Source organism: Elephas maximus, chromosome 9, assembly GCF_024166365.1.
Source record: "Elephas maximus indicus isolate mEleMax1 chromosome 9, mEleMax1 primary haplotype, whole genome shotgun sequence".
Lineage (NCBI taxonomy): Eukaryota > Metazoa > Chordata > Mammalia > Proboscidea > Elephantidae > Elephas > Elephas maximus.
This window is the reverse complement of record NC_064827.1, coordinates 66,192,786-66,218,634: the sequence shown is the minus strand read 5'-3', so window position 1 is coordinate 66,218,634 and position 25,849 is coordinate 66,192,786. Positions and strand designations below refer to the sequence as shown.

Below are 25,849 nucleotides of genomic sequence, written 5' to 3'. Positions count from 1 at the left end.
GGGTGATCTTGCTGCAAAAGGGACAGCGGACACCATTGATGCTACTGGCCAGTAGCTTCTCTAGGCACTGGCGGCAGATGGTATGGCCACAGTGCAGGAGCTTGGGCCGAAGCTGCTCCTCTGTGAAGGACTCCATGCAGATGGGGCATTCCAGCACTTCCCGGAGGGCATCCAGGTTTAGGTGAGAAGCTGCTGCCGCAGCCATTACTCTTCCTTGGAAAGATTCTGCTAACACAGCCGGAACTGAATAGCTTACCACCTGTATTCATGCCCCAGGGGATCGAATTCCTGCTAAAGAAAAAAAGAAACCATTATTCATTTCCTACTACCTATATGAATTAATTCATTCAAGAAATATTTACAGAATGGCTAAAATCACTCATTCAATCATTCCATTATTTAACAAATATTTACTGAGGCCTACTAAATGTTAAAGGAGCCCAGGCAGCCCAAATGTTTAAAGTGCTTGACTGTAACCAAAAGGTTGGTGGCTGGAACCCGCTCAGTGGCTCCCAAGAAAGAAAGACCTGGCAATCTGCAATTACTATTAATTAAAGATCACAGCCAATAAAACCCTATGGGGCAGTTCTACTCTGTCATGTGGGTTTGCTATGGGTCAAAAATGACTTGAGGGCACCTAACACTGTGTTAGGTGATGGTGATACACAGGGTAACAAAGCAGACAAGGTACTGCACAGTGGATAAGAATTCAAGTTCTGGAGTCAGGCTTCAGAAACTCATCTCTGATACTTTCTTACTTGCATCACCTTAGGGAAGTATAACCTCAACTTCCCAAAGCTCAGTTTCCTCATCGCCCATCTGTAAAACAGAAATAATAACCGTGTCTCCTTTATGTGGTTGCTGTAAGGGCTAAATAACATGATGACTACAGGCTACTTAGTATAACACCTGACAAGTAGTATGGTTGTAATAAATGTTAGTAATTAATTTTAAATTTTGTGAAAGCTTATAGTTTTTATTAGGAGAAAAACATAGGAAAATCACCTACAGTAAAAGGAATAAGTATAACAGAGGGAGCAAAATGGACAGAGTAACTGATTTCTGCTTAGAGGAACCAGCAAAGGTGTCACAGAAGTGGTGACATACCTGATTTATATCTTGAAAAAAAGGACAGTGAGGAATAAAGGCATTTTAGGCAAAGAAAACTACATGAGCAAGAGCATGGCAGTCTAAGAGTTTCTCTTGGTATGTCAGGAGCCTAGGTAGTATCCAGAGTAATACAAAGTTATGATGATTAGCTTTAAGTCATCAGCAAAGCATTAGACAAAAAAATGTGTGTTTTCCATTCATCTATTCTCCTACCTACGAACTATCCATCCATACAAGTCTATTGGGTACTAAGGTTTTCAGGACACAGACCCCGATCTTCAAATGCTCGGATTTTAGTTGAACAGGCATGTAAATAAACAAAAATCGAGGGAGAAAGTAGTATCATAAATGAAACAGTATAAACCATGTTTGATGAAGATTGAGAGCAATTCATTCTAATTTGAAGGGAGATGGAATTTTCAGAGAGGATATGGGATTTGATATGGGACACAGAAGGATACACAGATAATATGGAGATAGGAGAAAGGGCATCTCAGGCAGAGAGCAAGGCCTTATAAAGGTTGGAAAGCAGGGGAAAGAGCAAGAAGTGTAGTGTATTAGAAAGACAACAGAGAACACTTAGCCTTCACACGGTTGGTAAAGATCAAATAAGATAATATATATAGTGTGCAGAATGCTAAGATTTGGCCCAGCACCAAAAAAGTCAAATTAATGTTGGTTCTCTTTTCTCGCATCCTTCAGTTTAGAATTGTGGGAGCATACGGGGGAAAAGAGTAACAGGTTTGGAAAAGTAAACTGGGGAATGATTATAAAGGGTGTTCAGAACCAAAATGACACTTTTGAACTTCATTTTGAAGGGCACGGTGAGGCATTCATGAATGTTTTGGGGGCAGGGAACTGCAAAGCTGGAATAAAGTAGGGGGAAAAACAAGAGAAACTAGTTTGGAAGGTACTGCAGAATAGTTTGGGAGAGGTACTGTGGTGTCTGAACTAGGGAGCAGGGGTGGAAATGGAAAGAAGATGCATTTAAACAATATTCCATAAGTATAATTAGTAACATTTGAAAGCTGAGTGGACTGGTGGGAGGGAGGAGATAGGGAAGAGCTAAAATGGCCAAAGACTCAAGCCCGTTATCATTTAAAAAATCATACTGCCTTAACAAGACAGCTTATTTCTAGCCTGGGACACCCCCTACTTCACCCAATACATAGCACGAACACCCCTACCCTGCTCAATCCACATGTCCTCACGAAGTAGTCCAGAGGACATGTACCTGTGAAGCACAGCCACAGGGATCTCAGTGTTCTGCAGCCTTATGTCATTGTCAATGCATACCCAAAATTAGAATGAACAGATCTAACAAGGTGAGGCACATGGACAAATTCAGCCCTTTTTAAACTTAAGCCCTACAGCTACACCTGTGTAGTCTCGTGATCTGCAGATAGTCAGCCATCAAGAAAAGGAGAAGGTGGAGGGCAAGTTAGCTTGGTTTTAAGGACAACACAGCAAGCTGGGGAAAGCTTTGCAAATGTGATCTATTCTTTCTCCAGGCACAGAGAAAAGGAAGACTCAAAACAGAGGTATATATTACAAAAAAAATACTTAGCTTTGGAATTCAATCTGACAAATATTCAATAGCAGGCATGCACAGTTAATCTAAACTCAATCTCACCTTGTGCTGGAAGGGAAACCACTTTGGTCAAGTAGGTTTCATAAAACCGTAAACTATATTTTCCTTCTTTTAAGTATGTATCAGCAATATTAAAAGTTTTCAGAAATCCTGCAGTACAGGTATTTTTTAACTTTATTCAGCCCAACATTATTTAAGCTTTTTTTTTTTTAAACTGTCATATAACACTTATCAAGTAGTGTTCCCTAGACCATATTCTCCAAGAAGGGACAATAATTATGAGATTCACCTGCAATGGAATGGTTTAGATTCATTTATTAGCTAAGTGACCCATTCCCACACATCAGCCTTGCAACCCATTATGACTCAAACCCATGTCTCAATGAAATAAATTATCACATATGAAACTATGGGGTCTCATGTAGACACCCGAAACTGAATGCTGAATTCTTAAACACCATATGTCTGGGGCAACAGTATAGAAATGCTGATAGAAACCGCAACCCAAAATCCATGCAGACAGTCTCAATTCTAAACCAATAGTTCCGGCCCTCTCTTCTATCATCTGGGACACCAGACTGAGAGCACCATTTGGTGTTTGGATCCCGAGCATGTTACCTTACAATGCACAGGGACATCTGTTCTTCTCAAAGCTTGCCCTGCAGATCGGCTAACTAAACAAGTCTGCCAACTCATCAAAATACCAGCAAATTCTTTCCCCAGCTTTCTGGAAGATCATTCCACCTCCTTCAATTAAAAAGCTTCCCACCTGCTTGTCTAAGCCATCTGCTTTTAAAAGATGGATTTACTGTGCCCACATCCATACCCCAAATTATCTCAGCTGTCTGCAGCTTCACTAGGCTCTCTGAGGCAGAAGAAAATGCCAAGGATTTCTGCCCTGAAGCTGCCAAGCTTTGCCTGGGAAACAAGAGTTCTCATCACTAAAGCATCGGGCATGGAGAAAGACTCAGACCTGGAAAAAGCCAGGATCACTTCTCCCATTTCCAAGACCTGGGAACTGTACTTTCTGAAAGATGGCAGCCCCAATCGGAGCTGTGTGACAGATACAGCCTCTCTCCTCTGAAGGGTGCATTTGGCATTATTAATACCGGTCGATGACCCGGACAGAAGGTCAATTTGATCTCAGTTTCCCTAAAAAGACTAGACTTCAGTTTACCCCCACCCTCGCCTCTTTGATATCATAATAAATACTGCACATCCCATAGTCCATCTCCTCAGTTTCATATGAGAATCTACCCCTTAAGCTGTGTCTGTTCTGACCGCCCTAAGCCTCAGGAAAGCTCTGTAATTATACCCCAGCCTCATCTAGCCAGCATCTGGCACCGCTGTTTTTTCCCCAGTTTGTGAAATTAGTAATATGGGTAGTAGGAAAAAAAAAAAAAAAAAGACAAAACTATGGATCTTGGAGTCAGACAAAGCTGGGTCCAAATCTTAACACTATCATTTTCAAGTTGGGGGAGAGTAGGCAAGTTATTTAACCTCTCTAAACCTGTTTTTTTTAATTTATAAAAAGGTTACAGTGATGACTAGGGGTAAATGCTTGAAATGCAATGAAAGGTCGCTGTTTTATTATAATTCAATAACAATGAAAAAGATATTAACAATAAAATGACTAATACTAATAAAGCATTCAGTTTACAAAATGAACTTTCAGAGAATGAAGAGCCTTTCCTCTCACGGCATGCAAAGGCAAAGAATGTTGAATGAAAGGACTGGTCAGCTTCGGCGGGATCTGACTGAGGGTGCTAGATATCCAAGTTAGAAACCGACGGGCAAACAAACCCAGAATATCTCTTACTCAAAACACAGGCTGCTGCAGCTCCTTCTACCCACTAAACCCACTGCCGTCGAGTTGATTCTGACTCATAATGACCTTATAGGACAGAGTAGAACTGCCCCATAGGGTTTCCAAGGCTATAAATCTTTACAGAAGCAAGCTGTCACATCTTTCTCCTGTGGAGAGGCTGGTGGGTTCGAACCACCAACCTTTCAGTTAGCAGCCGAGTGCTTTAACCACTGCACCACCAGGGATCCTCTGTTCCTTCTAAACCCCCCCAAAAAAAACACTGCTGTTGAGTCGATTCTGACTCATAGCGACCCTACAGGACAGAGTAGAACTGCCCCATAGGGTTTCCAGGGAAGGGCTGGTAGATTCGAACTGCCGACCTTTTGGTTAGCAGCCAAGCTCTTAACCACTGCGCCACCAGGGCTCCTTCTAGCAGGACTAAATATATAATGCTAGAATTAGAAATGATCTCAAAGAGGATCTTACTTCAATCGCCCCATCATATGCTGTTTTTTGTTAGGTGCCATGGAGTTGGTTCCAACTCATAGCAACCCTATGTATAACACTGCCAGGTCCTGAGCCACAATCATTGTTATACTTCAGTCCACTGTTGCAGCCACTGTGTCACTCCATCTTGCTGAGGGTCTTCTTCTCTTTTCTGACACTCACTTTACCAAGCATGATGTCCTTCTCCAGGGACTGATCCGTCCTGATAATTGGTTCCCATTACATAGATGAGGAAACTGAGACCAAGAGGAAATTCAGACCTCATAAATCCTATCACAGAACTAGGAACAAAAGTACAGATGAAGAAAGTGGGCTCAGGAATCAGGGTTTCTGGATTTTAATCCTCCCTATACCACTTTTGTGCACACTTCCGGAAGTTACTTCTTTTTTGTCTTTATTTATCTAGGAAAAGGAGCTTTGTAATAGTACCTACCTCGCAGGGTCCCTGTAGAGATTAAATGAGATTATGTGTGTAAAGCACTTACTTAGCACAGTACCAAGCCAGGAAAACAATTAACCGCGCAGCAAATAATGGGTTTTAGTAGTAGGAGGAGCAGCAGCAGCCACCTTCAGAACCCAGCCTATGAGAAGAAATGAATAGTCACTTTTCAACAGGCCCAAGGCATCAGATACATACATTTCAACAATAAAAATTCTGAGCCTTCATTGGAGATTGTTTTACCTGACCTCAGAATCAAAGGAATAGAGATGACCTAAGGTTTCAAAATCACCATCCAATGCTTGAGTCCCCACCATGGGGTAGTTCTCTAGATGACTACTTCTCATACTCGTATCGGCACTTTGGGGACCTAAACCAGGAGCAAAACTGGAGAACCTTGATTAAGCAATTGGTTAAATATTTACTGAGGACCTATTATGAGTTAGGCACACTGAAAGGCACGGGGGATATAATTTTGAGCAAAAGCAGATATGAAAAAAGCACTTCATGTAAAATGCAGAAAACATGTAAAAGTAGTACTTTACTTTTTTTCATAAGACATAAAGGTTCTACTATTGACACACTCTCCTGGTTTGATTTGTTGTTGTTATTTTGATTTGTTTTTGCAAGGTTTATCACATCTTCTTTCACGTTGGCTTCCAAAACTGTATTTATTCCTCCTGTATTTTAACAAAATGCTAATCAAGTGCATAACCATCTCCATGCCCTCCATGGTCATTCTCTGGGAGTGGCCAACAAGACTGATTTTAAGAAAGTCTGTGAGGTCACCACCTGACACTCACCCAGTCCTGTGTGTGGGAGAGGATCTGGATGCAGTTGACTCAGGGCATTTAGGGCACCTGCAGAGAGCTAAGAGAAACTCAATAAATGGGGGCTTGCAGAGGCACGACCCCAAAGTTGAGCCCATCTGGGATACATAAAACTCAGAAGGAAGTATGTTTTTGGGGAAGAAAATGTTAGCAATAGGGTTTGCTAGAAAAATGCTTGCCCGATACCTGTCTTTGTCTTCCTCTAAAACTGAAGGGCCTAGACAGTTTCCCTTGCATCTTCCACATACATCTGGGTAGCAATAATGCTGCCATTATAACTCAGATGATAAAGGTCAAGGGAAAAATCAGCAGTCTTCTCTTGGGGCACCTCCAACTCATCTCAACCAACTCAATTTTCCGTTGAGTCCTTTCTTTGCATTCACGTGTGTTCATTTAATCATGAGCCTTGGTGGCACAGTGGTTAAGCATTCAGTTCCTAACCAAAAGGTCGGTAGTTCACATCTACTAACTGCTCCTTAGAAACCCTGTGAGACAGTTCTACTCTGTCCTACAGGGTTGCTATGAGTCAGAATCAACTCAACGGCAATGGGTTTGGTTTTTTTGTTTTCTGTAAGCAGATCTTAGGTAAAGTATAAAAGGGGATGAGAATCTTGGGGTAACTGACAGAGGCTGCTTAGGGTCACTAAAATCCGGCATGGCAACATAGTTCCCTTCCAGCATTGCCTTCCTCTCATAAAACAAGTGCCATTCATGAGTGCCAGGCACCTTTCATAGATTATTTCTTATTCTCATAAAAGCTCTATCAAGTATTATACCTCTTTATAAATCAGGGAAACCCTAGTGGCATAGTGGTTAAGTGCTATGGCTGCTAACTGAAAGGTCAGCAGTTCGAATCCGCCAGGTGCTCCTTGGAAACTCTATCGGGCAGTTCTACTCTGTCCTATAGGGTCGCTATGAGTCGGAATCGACTCAAAGGCAGTGGGTGGGTTTTATAAATCAGAGGCTCAGAGAATCTGTCCAAGGTTTCAAACATGGTAAGCAGTAGAACTGGGGTTCAAATCCAGGAGTGTTGACTCCAAGCCATAAAACCATGCTGACTCAAAAGATATGTTATAGAATTCCCTGGCTGATTTGGCTGCCAATGCCTCTAGGAAGAGTCCAGCTAAGAGGCTGGTAAAGGCACCTAGGGATGATTTTTAAATCTAATTGTTCTACTAGAAGACATAATGGAGAGAGTGTCACAGGTGTGCATAGTCAATGATCCACTTCAAGGGTCCTGTAAACTTCTCGCTACCACCTAGAAGTTTAGACATATAGGCTCCAGATATGGATACATGGGCTCTTAGAGTTGGAAAAGCCTATCTAATAAAACTATTAAAACTCTGGAGTTAGACTTGGACTGTCATCCCAGCTTTGTCACTTGCTGTGTAGCTTTGGGTGAGTCATTTAACCTATTAGTTTTCTCATCTGTAAAATGGGGCATAACAACTAGATTGTTGGCAGGGTCATTGTCAGGATTAACTGAGATAACACATGTGGAGTACACACACTTAGCACATCCCACTGCCATCGAGTCAATTCTGGCTCATAGCCACCCTACAGGACAGAGTAGAACTGTCCTGTAGGGTTTCTAAGGCTATAAAGCTTTATGGAAGCAGGTTGCCACATCTTTCTCCTGCAGAGTGGCTAATAGGTTCAAACTGCTGACCTTTTAGTTAGCAGCCAAGTGCTTTAACCACTGTGCCACCAGGGATCTTTTACTTAGCACATAAGTGACAAATGGTAGCTATTTGTAACAGATTGAGGCAGATAGGACAAGTCCTTGTCCAAGGTCACACAGTAAATTAGCAGGAGAGTAAGGACACTGGACTTCAGGCCTCTGATTCCCAGGCCGATTCAATGCTCATTAAATATTTCCCTTGGGGAGGGTGAGGTATTCCAGCTGAGTCTCTTGCCCTCAGATCCAATCCAGCTGTTTCTGTGCTGGCTTCAGCAATGCTTTAAGTAGCTTAGTCTTTGAGCTGAGAGAGCCAGTGTGGCTATTCTGTCCCAGGGGAAAGAAGCCCAAAAGAGATCATTCAGAACAGTAATTACTCTCCTTTGGTTTGATGGCCTTCAGCTTCCTGCCTTCCCTGCTATGCGGTTGTATTTTTTTTTAAGCCAAGGGCCTCCATACCTCACCCTCTGGTCCCATGCACCTCATCCTGCTTGCTAACCTAAGCTCCTCCCCTTATCCACCCATTGGTCCTGGTCTAATAGCAAACCAAGAACAAAGTCCACGGTTACTCCCTACCTAATCATATAGAATACCCCTTCTAGGGTTCTGTTTGATATTCACTGATACCAACTGGACAATCCTCCTTTACTTTGAAGGGGAATGGGCTGAGATAATAAGACTAAACAGGCCCCCACAAAAAAAAGAAGCAAGGAAAAGAGAGAATATACAGCTACAGAGATCTGGATATGAGCCTAGCTCTGACTTCACTGCTAGCTATGAAACTTTGGGCAAGTAGCTTCCCTTTTCTAAGCTTTAGTTCCCTCATGTGTAAAACTGGATATAATAGAGACACTTAATAAGACTGTTGTGAAAACTGGAAAAGTGGATATAAAAACTAAAAATTGCCAAATTTATTGTATATTTGCTATATGCCACACACGGGGCACCCTGACTCACTTCACTGAATTCACACAATAATTCTATGATGTAGGTCCTGTTAAGAACCCCATTTTACAAATGAAGAGCCAAGGCAAAGAGATTAAATAACTCACTCAAGATTACTAAATCAGAAGAAACAGAGCCAGCATTAGAACCTCAGATATGACTCTACAGTAGGGTTTCTTAACTTTGGCACTATTGACATTTTCAGCTGGATAATCCTTTGTTCTGGGGGCTTTCCTGGGCATTGTAAGAAGTTTAGCAGCATCCCTGGCCTCTTCCCCCTGGGTGCCAGCGGTACCCCAAACCCCTATTCTGACAGCCAAAAAACATCTCCAGACATTGCCAACTGTCCCCTGCTGGACAAAATCACCCATAGTTAAGAACCACTGCTCTAGAGACTTGCAAAGGATTAAATGCTGAACCCTGAGCTCCCTTTTTCTTGCCCTTCTCCCAGCCAAAACAAACACCTCATTCACAAAGCCACTGACTCTTTGGTTTTTAAATGGGTCCTAATTATTATTATTATTTTTTATATACGGGGTCACTATGAGTTGAAATCGACTCGACAGCAACAATTTCTTTTTTAATAATATGATCTAATTCAATCCACTTTATTTAGCTGATGAGGAAAATAAGGCCTGAGATAATGTTTCACTCATTTCCCTGGACATCTCACACACTATCTGCTAGCACCTCCATGGTGCAGAGGTAGGGGTAGGGAAGACAGGACCTAGAAGGATGGCCTTGAACAGTTTTCTGCTTTATCCTCCCTTTCACCAATATCTTCTCCCCAAAGTCTACCACTTTCAGCTGGCCCAGGGTCAGAGTGGAGTTAGTGGTGTACCATGCCAGCCTCATGACAAGGGATATTTGCTGGAAAAGTGAAGGAGATTCTGCCCCTCTGAGGGGAAGTCATGCTTCTTCAGGAGTCCTGATCTCTGATGATCTATAACTTCATTCCTGAACCCCTGAACTCATACTCATATATACACTTCCATATTACTTCTAGGTTCTTGGGTCCCCAAACTCCTTTTGCTTCCCATGTAGAGATTTCAAGAAAATTCTTTTAGCAGCCCAAGTCGCCAACCCACAGACCTATTCAGAGTCCTTTAATTCTGCAACCTGTTCAATCCTCTCCAAATTGTGTTCCAAACCATCTCACAATACAAGAGTCTAACCTTTTGGGCTCTACATTGCAACCTTCGCCAATTCTTCACCCATGCATCCCAAATTCCTTTGATAAAGACCCCTTAATCCGTTTCCAAATCTCTGAAGCCTTCAGCCCTGTACCCCAACTCCTTCCAAACACCCTGATCCCACACCTCAGATTTCTGCTCTCTCTTGATCTTATCCTCCATTCTCTGTATTCTACCAGGCACTGTGCCATCCTCAAACCTTGCTCCTTCTCCTTTCACCCATCCCATGTCATGTGTTGCTTTCAAATCTTAGCCAGGTCTCTTCTTTTTTCTAACAAGATGTTGCTTCCCTCTGATTCCCCCAAGAACTCCCCACTTCAATTTTTCCCAGATCCTACTCAGGAAAACCCTCCCTCTTTAGCAATTAGGATCGCCTCAGACCCTGCTCCTTTTGATCTCAGATCTTGCCCTGCCCAAACAAATGCCTGGCGTCCCGAGATTTCCTCGAATCTCCTGAGATGTTGCACCCTAAATCTCATCAGGGACCCCGATTCCCTCTTATTTCCGAAATCCTGCACCCCCAAACCCTTCCAAGGCCCTTAGATTCCCCGAACCTACCAGATGCTGCACCCCGTCTCCTCCGGGCCCCCGTATTACCTCATACCTCCTGAGATGTTGCACAGCAAGTCTTCGCACCCCACCCCACCCTCGCCTCCGCCCCAAGCGCTGCATCTCCCCTGAGATCTTCAGCCACATCGAATCCCTCCGGAGCCTGCCCCTCACTGCCCCACCCCCACCCCCACCCCAGAGCTACTCCTCAGATCCGATCCCCAGACCCTGCTAGTCGGGCGCGGGCCCAGCCTCTACACGCCAGCACAGCCCCCCTCCCCGCCGCTCAGCCGTTGTCCGCGACTCGGGCCAGGGTCTCTTGTCCCCGACCCTCCTGCCCGCCCCCTACCTGACCTCCCGCAGCTCCGACGCGTCCACCGCCGCCAGCCCACCCGCCCCCGCCCTCTGCGCACGCGCCGCCGCGCGCTCCTTGACCGGCGCCGATTGGCAAAACCGCCTGTCCTTCACTGGGCTCCGCCCTCCCGAGGCATGCCGGGGCTTGTAGTCGGGCTAGCCCTAGCTCGGGGCTCTAGGGCCAGGTGAGAGCAAGAAGTGGGGCTGTAAACCATGCTTAATCCAGTTTTCTGTCTCCATTGTGTAAATTAAGAAACTGAGGCCCAAGGGCATATGGGTCCTGCCCATATCCACTCGACGAGTCAGGAGCCAAACCTGCAGGCGCGTGACTGACTCCAAATCCCAATATCTTAACCCTTTCATTAAAAGGCGATCACCAGGAGTAGTTCTCCTTTGAGCCTGGGCAACTCAGAGAAAAGCCTCTCTGAACCTCAGCGTCCCAGTCTGAGAAAAGGGTCAAGGCAAGAATAAAACTTTCATTCTGGGGCAGGCACAGAACCTGGATTTCTTAGAAGGGCAGTGCCTGGTTTCCCTATTTCTATGACACACTGCTTATTAGAGACAAGCTTATCTGTAAACAGTTTTCTATTGTGAAGGAGTTTTTCACCTACTCAGAAGGGAGGCTGATAGCAGAGGTAGATGCGGAGACACACACTACAGCTCCTGACCCTGCAGACTGAAGGGTAGACCCCTCACAGGTGGGAGGCAGTCTGACCTATTGCTTGACCAAGATCTGCAGCCAGTTAGATTGTTTGAGTCCAGCTACCTGCCCCTGCAGATGACCATACTATAAAGTTATGGATAATACTATATAGTTTTGAAGTAGGATGAGCTTGGGTTTAAAATCCCATTGAGCTATGTGATGCTGAACAATGATAAAACAACCAGCAAGGATTGTAGAACATCCTTTGAGCATTTAATGTCTGACTGCAGGTATGGTGAGCACTTCATAGACATAACTCACTTACTCTTTACCATGACCCAGTGAGAAAAGGCAGCTGATGCCTAGATGGTTGAATAAGAAGGCCACATGCTTATTAGTATCAGAGCCCAGATTTTACTCAGTTCTGAGAAACTTCGCTTTTTAACTTTTTTTGTTTTTAATCTCTAAATGGAGATGAGGTTTGCTATACGGATTAACTGAGATTATAGAAGTATAATGGTTTGTACTTAATTAACGGTAGCTGCTTTTTTAAAAATTAAGATCAGCTCTCACATCCTCCGAACTGCTGGTTTGAAAAGCCTCAGCTTCTGGAATATTGAGGCCAACAGGAGCCTGGCTTGGTGTACTTCATGGCATGTGCTGAACAGGCCTGGTGTTTCTGGACTCACGGGTTGCAATAGAGCTCTGAGGCTCAGGCCCCAGTGATGAACTTGCCATCTGGGGTTTTAGCAGATAGGCCAAGTATAGGTTGAGTTCAGGACTGGACTGAGGAGGGAGCCCAGTCTGGTACTACAGGGCCCAGGGTAGGTTTTGCTCAGAATTGGCAGCTGGTGGGTGCAGACAAAAACCTCAGAGGGCCAGGGGACCAGGGTGCTTGCTTCTCCCACCTTCCTGGGCTCCTGGGAGTTCTGAGGTGTTCATTGCATGTTCAGCAAGCTGCAGGAGTTTCAAGTTGATGACTTCTCATGCAGCATATACAAGGTTGGCCTTAAGTTATCTACTTACAGGTGATCTTCTCCAGACCTGTGAACTCCCTGAAGGGCAATGCCTGTTCGTAGTCGCACCAGCTAGCACAGAGCCCAGCACCTAAGAGTTACTAAGTGAGTCAGATTCTGAAATGTGACCTTAGGCAAATCACATGTCCTGTGTGACCTGGGGCGGGGGGGGGGGGGTCAGTCAGGTAAGAGCTGCTGTTTTTCGAGCACAGGCAATATGCCAGGCATTTCACATATATTGTCACAAGTCGCAATTAGTTTTCTCAACAACTTTTCCAGTAGCTATCAGTAGCACCAGCTTACAGAAGAGGCAACCAAGGCTCTGAAAGATTCACTAGTTTTCTTGTAGTCATTACCTAGGAAGTGGTAGAGCCGGGCTATAAACCCAGGCTCATCAGGCTCATGATATGCCCCATACAGTCACTGAAAGACTATGCCCACATATTATGACACCAGCTATCTTCCTATTTTATTAAGTAAGATTTGGTGTAAGAGCGAAAGAATTCATAGTACTTGGAAAAACAGAATAAAGGGCAAATCTTTGCTGTCATTTTGACCACAGACTGTGAGCCTGCCAAGGCAAGGGCTCTGGGATGAGCTGTTCTGAGCAGAAGCGTCGGAAAAGAGCAGGGATTATGAGTTGGAATCTACTCGATGGCAGTGGGCTGGGCTTCTAGGTTTCTGCCATGTTGGAGACTCAGTGTGGCCTGCTCCATAGAATGGGCAGGGAGCCCCTCTGAATGGGGCCTGCAGTATTTCTCCCAACCCCTGTATTGCAGGTGGGGGATATGGGAGGGTTGCTGTCAAATCATTTTTTCCTGCCCTGAGACCTGAGTTATATCCCCTTCTCAAGTAGGTGGTGGTGGAAGGGAGATTTAGCAGCCTGGTTGCTGAAAACCACAGTTATCAGCCCAGAGTTTCAGTTAAAAACTGTTCATATATATATACTGATGTTTCCCCAATCACAGAAGAGAGCTCACAGTACTCCTAACAGTCTGGGGATGTAGCTCAGGCATGCCATTTAAAACAAAAACAAAACACCTCTCTTTTCCCTTAAAAAACAAACAAAAAAACAGTGTTTGCTTGATGGTGTTTTTTTTTAATGTTTAAATTACTTACAAGTTCAATTAATTACCACATGATCTCACAGTAAAATAAACACTCCGGGGATATCACTCATTTTTTGTCCTGTGGGTTTGCACAACCTGGCACAATATTAGCATTCCTTAGACATGGATACATTTAAAAAATATTCTTTGTGGAGCACTTTAAATATTCTTTATTCAGCACTTTAACGTAACATACTCTGACTCAACATTTAAACCATTCTATGAGTTAAGTATTGTTTTCTTCACTTACAAAGGAGGTTCTTAGCTTAATGCCTTTTTTATTCTCTTCAAAACGGGGATAACAATAACTAACTCAGATGATTATCAGGAGCGAAATGAGATATTGGATGTAAAAAGCTTAGCTCTTTGCTTAACATGTAGAAGTGTTCGTTATATTGCATTTATTATTATGATAAATACATTTACTTATTAAATACATCATTCTGTAGTGAGAAGAGCAAGGGGTTTGGAGTCAGACAGATCTAGGTTAGAATTTCAGCTACACTCACCTGCGAAGTTTGTTAGGGAATAGAGGAGAAGGTGATTTGAAGTAATGCTTGGTAACTTTTTGTAACTAACAAACGTGTAACCTTGGACAAGTTATTCAGTCTCTATTTACTTAACTTTTCTCCTCTGCAAAAGAGGTATAATAGTAGTTGTAGTAGTATAAAATAATAGTAGTAGTATAAAAGTGGTTCCGTGGTAGAATTCTCACCTTCCATGCGGGAGACCTAGGTTCAATTCCTGGCCAATGCACCTCGTGCAGAGCCATCACCAGTTAGCCAGTGGAGGCTTGGGTGTTGCTATGATGCTGAACAGATTTTGTCAGAGCTTCCAGACTAAGATGGACTAGGAAGAAGGGCCTGGGGAGATCTACTTCCAAAAATCAGCCATTGAGAATTGAATGGATCACAACAGTCCGATCCACAACTGAACATAGGGATTGCACAGGACTGAGCGGTGTTTAATTTTATTATGCACAAGGTCACCACGAGTTGGGGGCCAACTTAATGGCTGACAGCCAACAACAACAACCAGGTAGGAATGTTGGGAATGTTAGATGGTTTAATAGATCCAAAGGACTTAGAACGCTGCCTGATAAAGAATAAGTGCTGAGTGTTAGTTACAGTTATCATTTTTTACTGTCATTATCATTATCACTATGACTTTTCTCAACAAAATATTCTCCCCCCCCCCTTTTTTTTTTTTTTACCATTTAGCAACTGAAGTTTGAAGGGGAAGAGACATTTCTTGATTATATAACGTAGGGAAGAAAATATAAGGAGTTAAAACACTAGTACATCCTAACAGAGTTTGTCTGAGTCTAGAGGTTTATAATTACTAGCACTCCCATGAAGTAATATAAAATTATATCTGTCTCTCTGTATTACTTATCTATTACTCCATAACAAATTACAAGTTTGTAGCTTAAAACAACACACATTTATTATATTACAGTTTCTGTAAGTCAGGACTTCAAGTGCAGCTTAGCTGGGTCCTCGGCATCATGGCCTCTCATAAGGCTGCAATCAAGTTGTTGGCCAGGGCTGGAGTCTCATCTGAAAGCTCAACTGGGGAAGGATCCACGTCCAAGCTCACTTACGTGGTTGTTGGCTGAATTCAGGGTTGTTGAACTGAGAGCCTCGCTTCCTTGCTGCCTGTTGGCTAGAGGCTACCCTCAGTTTCTTGCCCCATGGGCCTCTATGTGACAGCTTGCTTCATCAAAGACAGCACAAGAGAACCTCTTAGCAAGACAGAAGTCATGATTTTTTATAATCTAACCACAGAAGTGACATGTCCTCAATCTCTATTCTATTGGCTAGAAGCAAGTTGCTCAAGGGGAGAGGATTATACAGGCTAGTAAATACCAGAAAGAGGGAATCACTGGGGACCATCTTAGTGGCTGGCTGCCTACTTACCTGTCTGCCTAGCTCCCCTGTTCTCTTTTTCCTTTCCTTCCTCCCTTACTTTTTCCTCCCTCCCTCCCTATCTTTTTCCTTTTGTCCCTTCCTCTCTTTCTTCCTCCATCTCTCCCACCTTACTTTCTTCATTTCTTCCTTTTTTCCATCCTTCTTTCCTTTCCTCTTTTGTCTTTCCTCCATCTTTCCCTCCCTTCTTCTCTCCCTCTGTACCTTTTCCCCTCTTTCAGTGCTTCTCTGCCTTTCTTATTATCTATCTAACTGTCTAATTGGTTCTACTTTCTGTTGAAACTCTGACCTTGATCTCCATATGCCTTACACAATTCATGTATGTTTCCCTGTCTAGCCTATGCATGGTACATGATAGGTGCTAAATAGATATTTGAATTCAATTTAACTTTACAGAATCAAAGTATACTTAAAAAGAGCCATCTTTATCCACCTGCTAGCAGATATATAAATGCTGAACAGGTTTCAACAGAGCTTCCAGACTAAGACTGACCAGGAAGAAAGGCCTGGTAATCTACTTCTGAAAATCAGTTAATGAAGGCCCTGTGGATCACAATGGTCTAATTCACCTTAACATAACCACTTCTATTTTACAAAGTCCTCCTTTAATCTCTTCATCCATACTTACAATCATACTAGGTATTTAACAAATGTTTTTCTAATGCATATAAAGTTCGATATTTTATTTACATAATACAGGAGAATGTTTCAAATCATATTTCTCTGGTCTTCATAGTATTAAACTGGCTACATCCAAATGAATCAAGTTGACAAGCCCATCTTTGAACATGTAACCATCACAAATAAAACTGCATAAATGTCCTTGGGCGGGATTTTTTTTGGGGGGGCGGGGTGGGGGTATATTTTCTTGAGTTGATATTAAAACAGCTGACTCAGAAATGGAAGCTTTATTTTATTTTACCATCTTATACATTTGTGTGCAATTACCTTTATCCAATTTGTGGTGGTGTGAACTAGTGTGGATGGTCAAAGGTCAGCAGTAATCAAACACTGGCTAAGTATGTGCTTAATAAGTGTCAGTAGCATTGAAGGCTTGCCCAGAGAACACTCTCCATGTAGTGTCGACAACATCAACTCAATTCAATGCTAAATGAGGGCCAATGGGAAATTTCCCATGAGCCTTATTCCTGCTAAATCCCACATCCTTTTTCAGTCCCAAACCAGATTTCCTGAGTCTCTTGCTTCCAGGGTTTCAGCCAACTTTTCTCTTTATTGGTGGCTACTATAATATTTTTACTATTACTCACCAATTAATAGGCATTTGTGTCCCCTAAGGTGGGCTAAAAGGAGCCCTGCTGGTGCAACAGGTAAAGTGCTTAGCTGCTAACCAAAAAGTCGGCTGTCGGAACCCACCAGCTGCTCTGGGAGAAGATATCTGGTGGCCTGCTCCTGTAAAGATGACAGCCTAGGAAACCCTATGGGGCAGTTCTACTCTGTCAAGTAGATTTGCCACTATGAGTCAGAATCACCTCAAAGGCACATGATGACAACAATGACAAGGCTGCTGTAGACAAAGGGATGATCTGCTTTCCCTTGCCCTCTTCCACCTCTACCCCACATATTCTTCTCATTTCACTGCTTATCCATTATTTTATTTTCCCCAGATACAAAAATTTTTATTGCTATTTTTAAAATTTAAAATTTAAAACATAATACAAGTGAGAACGATACAAGAACCAAATGGTACTTAATGTAGAGCGTGAAACACCCCTCTCAGTTCACTCCTTGGCAATAATTGCCTTTACTAATTTTGTGTAACCCTCCTGGCAGCTCTCTTTTCTCAATGTTTTATTGGGGATGATTTAAAGCACACACATAAGGAGTGAGAATGGTATAGTAGATCCCTGTGTGCCCATCACCCAGTTTTAACTGTTGTCAACATTTTGCCAATTTTGCTTCAGCTTTTTTTTTTTTTATCCTTCACATTCAATTTGCTTTTTGTTGTTGCTGTTGGAGTCTTTTAGAGCACATCCCGGATATCATATCATTCCTCCCGTAAATACCTCAGTATGTATCTCTAACAGATAATTATTTTTTAACATAATCTCAACATCATCACACCTAATAGTTCATATTCAAATTTCCTTAAAGGTGAGCTAAACGCATCATTTTACAATGGGTGTGTTTAAATAAGGATTGAAGTGCTTACATGCTATACTTGGCTGATAAGCCTCGAAAGTCTACTTTAATCTATAATAAAACCCAAAAACCAAACCTGTTGCTGTCGAGTCGATTCTGACTCACATCCACCCTATAGGACAGAGTAGAATTGCCCCATAGGGTTTCCAAGGAACGCCTGGTGGAATTGAACTGTTGACCTTTTGGTTAACAGCCATAGCTCTTAACCACTACACCACCAGGGTTTCCAATCTATAATAGTTACTTCTTTTAATTGTGTTCATGCATTTATTTGTTGAGGACATCAGCTTATTTTTCGTTTAGGGTTTTCCACATTGCAGATTAGCTGATTACTTCCTCATGAAAAAATTTAAATTGTTTCTCACCTAAGGAGTCATAACTTTTTTGCCTGTTGTCTGATGAAGACTAGAGACCCCTTCTTAGAATAATTCTATTATTCATTCTGCTTTTATTAGCTGCAATATTCTGCAATTGGTTTAATTGTATTCCCCCAAAAGATATGTTAAAGTCCTAGCCCCTAGTAGCTTTGAATTTGAACTTATTTGGAAATAGGGTCTTTGTAGATGCAGACAAGTTAAAATGAGGTCTGCTGGGTTAGGGTGGCCCCTAATCCAATATACCTGGTGTCCTAATAAGAGGAGAATAGACAGACCTACAAAGAGAAATGTCATGTGACAATAGAGTTAGAAGTCATGCTTCTACAAGCGAAGGAACGCCAAGGATTGTTGGCAATAAACGAAGCTAAGACAAAGACATGGAACGTATTCTCCCCTAGAGCCATCAGAGAGAGCATGCCCGTCCCCACATCTCGATTGCAAACTTCTAGCTTCCAGAACTGTGAGAGAATAAATATCCATTGTTTTTGGTTTATAGTAGTTTGTTATAGCAGCTCAGGCAAAGAAATACAACTTCCATAAAGAAAATTGTGGTTACCCTGAAATACAGTTTGTATGATAAAAGTATGATTAATGCTTCTTTTCCTTTAATTTATCAATTATCAGAATAATAAGCCAATTTCCCAGCAATATCCAATACTGCCCATAGGGCTTTGCTCTTTTTTTGATTAGTTTGTTTGGCTTGAGTTTGTGCTAGGGAACCTCTAAAACTGTGGCATTTGGTATAATAAAATGGCTGACATGAGGTCCAAATCAAAACTCCATTTTGTTATAAGCTCGTGCTTCAGCATTCTTGAGAATGTAAACTTGGCTTCTTTCCATTCATATACATATGGCCTTGGGCCTCTGGCTGGGTGGGACCAGAAGACCCTGGCCCCCTATCAATTATTTTGTTTAACTGGTCTGGCTCTTGCCCCAAGCCACTCTTCAGTCAATGAGGGTAGAGGTCAGAAATGTGATTATAGGAGTGTACTCAAGATGTTCCAGGAAGAAGGTAGTGGAAGATAGAGTCCATGATAGTGTACCCACCTTGTGACCATGTGACCATCATGCACACCCCTTCCTCACCTTTACTATAAAAACACACTTCTCCCTTGAAGCACTTGATAGATTCCTCCCTGCCTTGTATCTCCCCAGTTCGAGAATTATATTACCATCAATAAATCTCTTTGCTTTTACTTTAACAGATGTGAGCGTCCTTATTCTTAGACGGGTTTTTGGTTTGAGGAGCATTATGAATTCCTGGGAATTTATTTATTTATTTGATATATTTCTATCCACTGTGGTCATTATTCTTTTTGATGATCAAATTGTTCAATCTTAGGCCAGTGAGAACCCCTTTAAGTTGGTTCTGATGTCCTTTTGAAATGACTCCGTTAGTCCTTGACAGCCACTTTGCTTTTTTGGCACAAGATGTCCTAGGCTCAGCTTGTACCATGCCTGTCCCAGACTTGGAATCATAAATTTTCCCAAGAATTCTCCTTTTAGTGGAAAATGGTATTTAGAAACAAGAATTTGGGTGTTACATTTATTGCTGGTAGGTTGTCATTACTTGTAGGTTTTTCAGTGGACAAAGCTCTGGATTTTTTTTTCTTAAGACAAAAAAATCATAAGTTTATATGAATTTCCACTTTGAATTTCAGTTTCCAGAATTTTTCTTAACTTTTCTGACTTTATACCTATGTAGGTCATCTCTTATGCTAATATATGTAAATTAATACAAATTATTATTAATACTTATACTAATAACACAAATTTATTAAAAATATATGTAAATTAATACAAATTATTAATATTTATACTAATAACACAAATTTATTAGTATAAGTAAATATAAATAACTAATAATCTTAGTTCCTAATGACAGTAACACAATGCTATAGTCCATAATACACATATAATAGTCCCAAAATAACAAAACCAATATTATAATTAGCAATGAGGCCACTGAATTCAGTTTAAGATTTATTTGCATATCATTTTGTCTTTGAAATATTTCTCATTAGGCATGTAACATCAATATATTGTGTTTTAAAGCCACTTGAAATAATTCTTTCTTCCTTTTTTTCCCGGTTTGTATATAATTCATTGAAATTATTTTTTCCTTTCTTTTTTTTTTTAATTATGTAAAACTTTTTTGTGGTTTCAAAGCTAAAACTATAGAACAATATACACTAAAAAAACTCTGGCTTCTATCCTCGCTTCCTCTACCCTGTTTCCTTCCTCCCTCTATAAGTGACCATTTTTATTCATTTTGGTTAATCCTTTCAGTGTTTCTTAGTGAGAAATATAATGTGTATATCTCATATGTATATATATATATGTATACTCCCCCTTTTTCTTAAAAGAAAGCGCTATAAACACGGCTTTGCACTTTGCTGTCTTCACTTAATAAATTTGTTTGAGATTACTCCATATCATATACAAAATTTTCCTGATATCCTTTTTAAGTACATAGTACCCCACTGTGTGGAAACACCATGATTTTTAAACAAATTCCTTGTTGATAGTCCATAAATTCTTATTTTAAGAGTTTTATTCTTAATCTCTATGATGAAATGGGCAGAAGTAAGAAATTGGACATATAATTTCCAGAATTTATAACTGCCCAGACCTGAGTCTCTAGCAATGTAGTGGAATGAGGGGCAACTTAACATTGTGCTTACAAGTAGACAGGTCGAGGTCGCAATCTGTCTCCTCCAGGGTCACTAATTTCATCTCTGTGAGCTTCCATTTCCTCAAAAACCCAAAACCAAACCCAGTGCCATCGAGTCGATTCCGACTCATAGAGACCCTGCAGGACAGAGTAGAACTGCCCCGTAGAGCTTCCAAGGAGCGCTTGGTGGATTCAAACTGCTGACCCTTTGGTTAGCAGCCGTAGCACTTAACCACTATGCCACCAAGGTTTCCTGTTCCATTTCCTCAGCTGTAAAAAAAAGAATGAAACCTAGGTCTTATTGTTGTTAGGATTCATAGAGACCAGATGAGATAATGGATGCCAAGCAGAGCATCTGGCCTGAAATACGTGCCTGTAAAATTAGAGCTCTTATTAATATTAATTGTACTGATTTCCTCAAATGCAAGAGTAGGAGGCACTGATGGGTTTCAGCCCTTTATTTTTGTTTTCAATGTTTTTGGTGGATGGACTCATGAGCCCCAGTCCCCGGCAGTGCAGCTACAGCGAAGAAGGCAGCTAATCTGAGAAATAACTCACCTCAAAAATGTTCTCCAAACATAATGCCTTTCAACATCCTTAAAGGTGACCTTTTTAATCTGCACATTGTTAAGATTCTGATGAAAATAAGGAGTTAGACATGTAAAAGCCAGACTGTGAGTCCCCCAGGAAAGCCGCCAGAGGGTGGCCTTTGGTTCCTGGTGGCTGCTCTTACCAAAGCCTCCACAGCCTCCAGCTGTTCCCACCCCAGGTCCACTCCACCCTGGAGGTTTGACCATCACATCCTCCCACCATCCTAGGGTAGCCTGGTATGCCTTGTTGGCCTGCTGTCCTACCTCAAGGCCATCTCCAAGCGGGACAATCTGTCTGGTAATCTTCATCTAAAGCATGGTATTTGCATCTTAGAAGCCTCTTGTTCCTGAAACCCTGTCCAGGAATGATCCCTCTGGGAATTTCTTCCTTGGCCCCCAGCCTTAAGAAGTTTCTGGAAGGAGAAGGAAGGAATTAAGGAGAACTAATCTTTAGACTCCTTCCTTGAGAGAATAAGTTTTGAGCACAGTTTTTGAGAAAGAGGAGGAATTGGGATCTCGGGAAGAGTAGGCAAACTTCCCATTAATGATCTTCTGGGGTCTATTTGACAAAAAAGGAGCTTTGGCCACAATCTGTCACCTGTCAGAATCCCTGTTTCCTCAGCTGTAAAATATGGTCTTAAAAAAAAAATGTAATATTCCTAGTCGAAAGCACTGTTGGGAAGATTCAATGAGATCCACAATGCCTTGTGCTTTGTGAAGAATAGAAGTTCAGGATATGTGTTTCCTTTTCACCTTCTCCCTTTTTAAAATACTCAGCTCACTGTGTCTCAAAAGTAAACTATATTGTTATAACAATACCAGTAATGGTAATAGTGAAAACTGAAATCTCTTGTGTGGCTGCTAAGTGTCTGGCCCGGCATACATGATCTCAAATTCTCACAACAACTCTATAATGCCTTTTATGAGTCCTATTTTCCACATAGAAAAGCAGAGGCTCTGACAGAGGAAGTAACTTGTCCATGGTCACATGCAGAGCCATGGGTAGCCCAGAAATCACCCTTTGTGCAAATTAGGAAAAGGTTCCCGTTGCAGATGGTTTTAACCCCCTGGGCACAGGCATGGTGAGTGAACCTGAAGCTGGATTTAGTGTCCACTCACCTGCTTGCCCTTGACACCTTTATGCAGGACACAACGAGTATAACTGTACATGGGGGCGCTGGTCTAATGCTTACTTTTGACCAAACTGAAATTCAGACCCAGATCTGTTTGACATTCAGACCGCATCCTTTCCACCGCTACTTGGGAGTTCATCTTCTCCTGTGTTCTTCAATAATCTGCCCCATCAATTATCTCTTCTCTGTGTTATATCTCTAATCTCTCATTCTCTTTGACTTTTCTTTCCCAACCAATAAACTCAATCAAATCACCACACTTGAGTACTACTGTATAGGAATAAACCAGCATTCATATTTCCACCCCCAGCACCTAGCCCCAAACCTGGCATTGAATAGGGCTTCCCAGCAAGTGCTTGTTTAGCACTCTTGTAGTCATTACACCAACCTTCCTTGGGTCATAGTTAAGCCTTTACTGTCTTCCCAGCTGCCCTCAAAGCCTAGTAAATTGTCCTATCCACAGTAACCGTTCTTTGATATGGAAGATGAGATTTTTCTGAAGCAATCATCCGAAACAGACAGTAGAGGGCAGCAGGAGATCACACATGGTCTTTTTTTCAGTCTCCTAGAAATGGCTGCAGCCCACCTTGTCTCAAGAAAAAAAAAAAAAAAAAATGGGAAGGACTAAATGATACGCTTCAGTGCTAACTACACCCTGACTTTAGCCAGGACATCAGCCATAGGGCCACTGAACAGTATCAGGGGGCCCTCTCTCTGCCCTACAGAGTTTATGGCCTTCCTCAGAGAATTAACCCTTACCTGAAGGGCTAGACAGTAAACGTGTTAGGCTTTGCAGGTAGTATGGTCTCTGTCACCAATACTCAACTCTGCCATTGTAGTGCAAAAGCAGCCAAAAGCAATATGTAAATGTAAATGAATGGGCTGTAGTTTGCTGACCCCTGCTCTACATATGGAGCCCTGGTTGTGCAGTGCTTAGGAACTCGGCTGCTAACGAAAATGTCAGCAGTTCGAATCAACCACACTATGGGGCAGTTCTACTCTGTCCTATAGGGTTGCTATGAGTTGGAATCCATTCAACAGCAAGAGGAATATCCTCTTGTACTTTATGACTCTGAGCCTTTATCATTCTGTAAGAGAGAGCAACAGTTCCTACTTGGCAGGGTGGTTGTGAGGACTATATGCAGCGCCTCTCATTTGCTTCTCCCACCAAGAATCTGTAACCCCCTTTTACAGAAGAGGAAACGAAAGTCAGGGAGGTGAAGTCACTTGCCAGGATTTGAAAATAGGTAGCCTGATTCAATAGCTGTGGACTTAGGTGCTCAGTTCTACCCCGGTTTACTGTGTTCCAATAGCTAGGAAGCAGGGTAGTTTAACCAGAAATTCCTGACAGTGTCACTGAAGCACTGGGCAGGTTACGAGGAAAGATTTACAGACTCAGACATGCACCAAAACTGAATAATTTCGGAGGTGAAGTTCAAGGGATAGACCAAGTGACCTCTGGTGTCTCTCTTAAGACCCTAGAACATGTAGATTCTTCACTTGCTTCTGTTTTTCATTAATCCTCCACGTAACTCAAGATTCAGATCCCAATATTATCCACAGTTTACAAATGAGAAAACAATCTCAGAGAAGTTAATTAACTTGTCCAAGTTCACCAAGCTGAAAAATGGAAGAACTGAGGTTCAAAGTCAGTCAGGCCATTGTGCTTACAGCTGCCCGTTCTGCACCAGGGCTTATTACTGTGCCTTTAGGGAAGAAGCATGTGAACTAGGTTAGATCAGAAAATCACTTGTCCTAAGATTTGGAAGTTTTATAGGTTTGTCTTTTCTTCTTTTTGGAGTCCTCACTGTTGCTTCCCTTTCCATTTCTCAAATACGCACTCAGACGTATATACCGTATACACCACTCAATCATTTCCCACGGTTCCTGGGGATAGGTATTTTCTCTACCTAGTTAGGTAATATTGGCAGAACCCCCAAGTAGTGGGCAGGCTTGAGTATTGCAGAGAAGGTGTCCAAATAAAGTCTATAATTTGTGTAACTCGGTGTCTGGGTCAGAAGCTTAGGATAAAAAGTACAGTTCCTAGATGGGAAGCCAGCCTAGTTTTAACAGAGCCATCTTGCAACGGGACTGGGGACCTAAAAAGGTGATAAGTCCCACATTATTAGAAATATTCAGGAAGTTGGAGGATGATTTGGTGGTGAATGACACATTAAATGGGATTTCTAGCCACGGGATCTTTAAAATACCTTCTACCAATGAGATTTTATGAGCCCATGAAAAGGGGTGGGCGTGTTGTCTTGGGGTGGCAGGAACCGAGAAGGCCCAAATGTTTTGAACAGAAATGGCTTATTGTGCACGAGTGAGAATTAGTGTGGAATTTTTTCTGAGCGGAAACATGGACAGTGAAAGTAGGAATAGAACTCGTACGAATAGCTAGTTACTACCTGTGTGACCTTAGGCAAGTTACTGCACCTCTCTGAGCTACCATTTGTACATCAATGAAATAAGGTCGAGACCATTTGTCTCTGGGGCTGTTCTAATAGGTACAGATAGTGGGTTTAAAGTGTGGTGTTTTACAAATAGAAGGGATTCCCTCTATAGAGGAAAAAGGCATCAGATTTGCATATTCATTTAGATATTTATCTGTAAACTGTCTACACTGTGTCAGATAGTAAACTTTGCTGGCAGTACAAATGGTCATTTAACCTGCCATGGTTCTTGTCCTTATGGAGCTCACAGTTTAGTGAGGGAGACAGATATTAATTAGCACATTAACTACAACTATGAATGTGATGAGCACTATAATGATGATGATATAAATGGTAGGCTGAAAATAATCAGAATGTAATTTATGTATGTGTTTGTATGTTCTAAAGTATATGTGTCGGCTGGTTTCCACACTCCTTTTAATGTATTCTCAGGAATAATCTTCCTCTGCCCCAAAGTAAACATCTTAGCCGCTGGTATCTAATCTTTTATGTAATAGACAGTACTACAGACATTTTGTGTTGCTAACACAGCCTCAAATTAGAAATTAGAATGTCCAGTCCAAGATTTTAATCAAAGCTCTAAAGTTAACAAATCAAATCTCCTTGTCCTTTTTAGTGGAGGCATTAAGAGATGGAACATGATCGGCCATTGTTACGTTTTTCTACCTCTCACTTCTTCCCCTTCCTCCAGGGACAAAGGAGAGGGAGGAAGAGATGGTAAGAAATGGGAAGGTCATTCTTCTGCTGGTTCTTTCTTACCCTT

The 25,849-nt window shown here is 42.0% G+C and overlaps 2 protein-coding genes across 18 annotated transcripts in view; one reads left to right on the top strand and one right to left on the bottom strand.

Annotated features, from left to right (window-relative positions):
• Positions 1-11,054, bottom strand: part of TRIM32 (tripartite motif containing 32) — a 13,823-nt gene extending 2,769 nt beyond the window's left edge. Inside the window, exons 1-3 of one of the 10 annotated variants that reach the window (XM_049897093.1) lie at positions 10,999-11,051; positions 5,501-5,596; positions 1-291 (exon numbers count right to left, since the gene is read on the bottom strand). The exon at positions 1-291 is cut by the window's left edge and continues 2,769 nt beyond it. In XM_049897093.1, the coding sequence (XP_049753050.1) occupies positions 1-205 (205 nt within the window). In that variant the 5' untranslated portion in view covers positions 206-291; positions 5,501-5,596; positions 10,999-11,051. The other 9 variants (XM_049897096.1, XM_049897094.1, XM_049897095.1 and 6 more) reach the window with 9 other exon arrangements.
• ASTN2 (astrotactin 2) overlaps positions 1-25,849 on the top strand; it is a 1,062,617-nt gene that overhangs the window by 755,544 nt on the left and 281,224 nt on the right. The gene's annotated exons all lie outside the window — the stretch shown is intronic.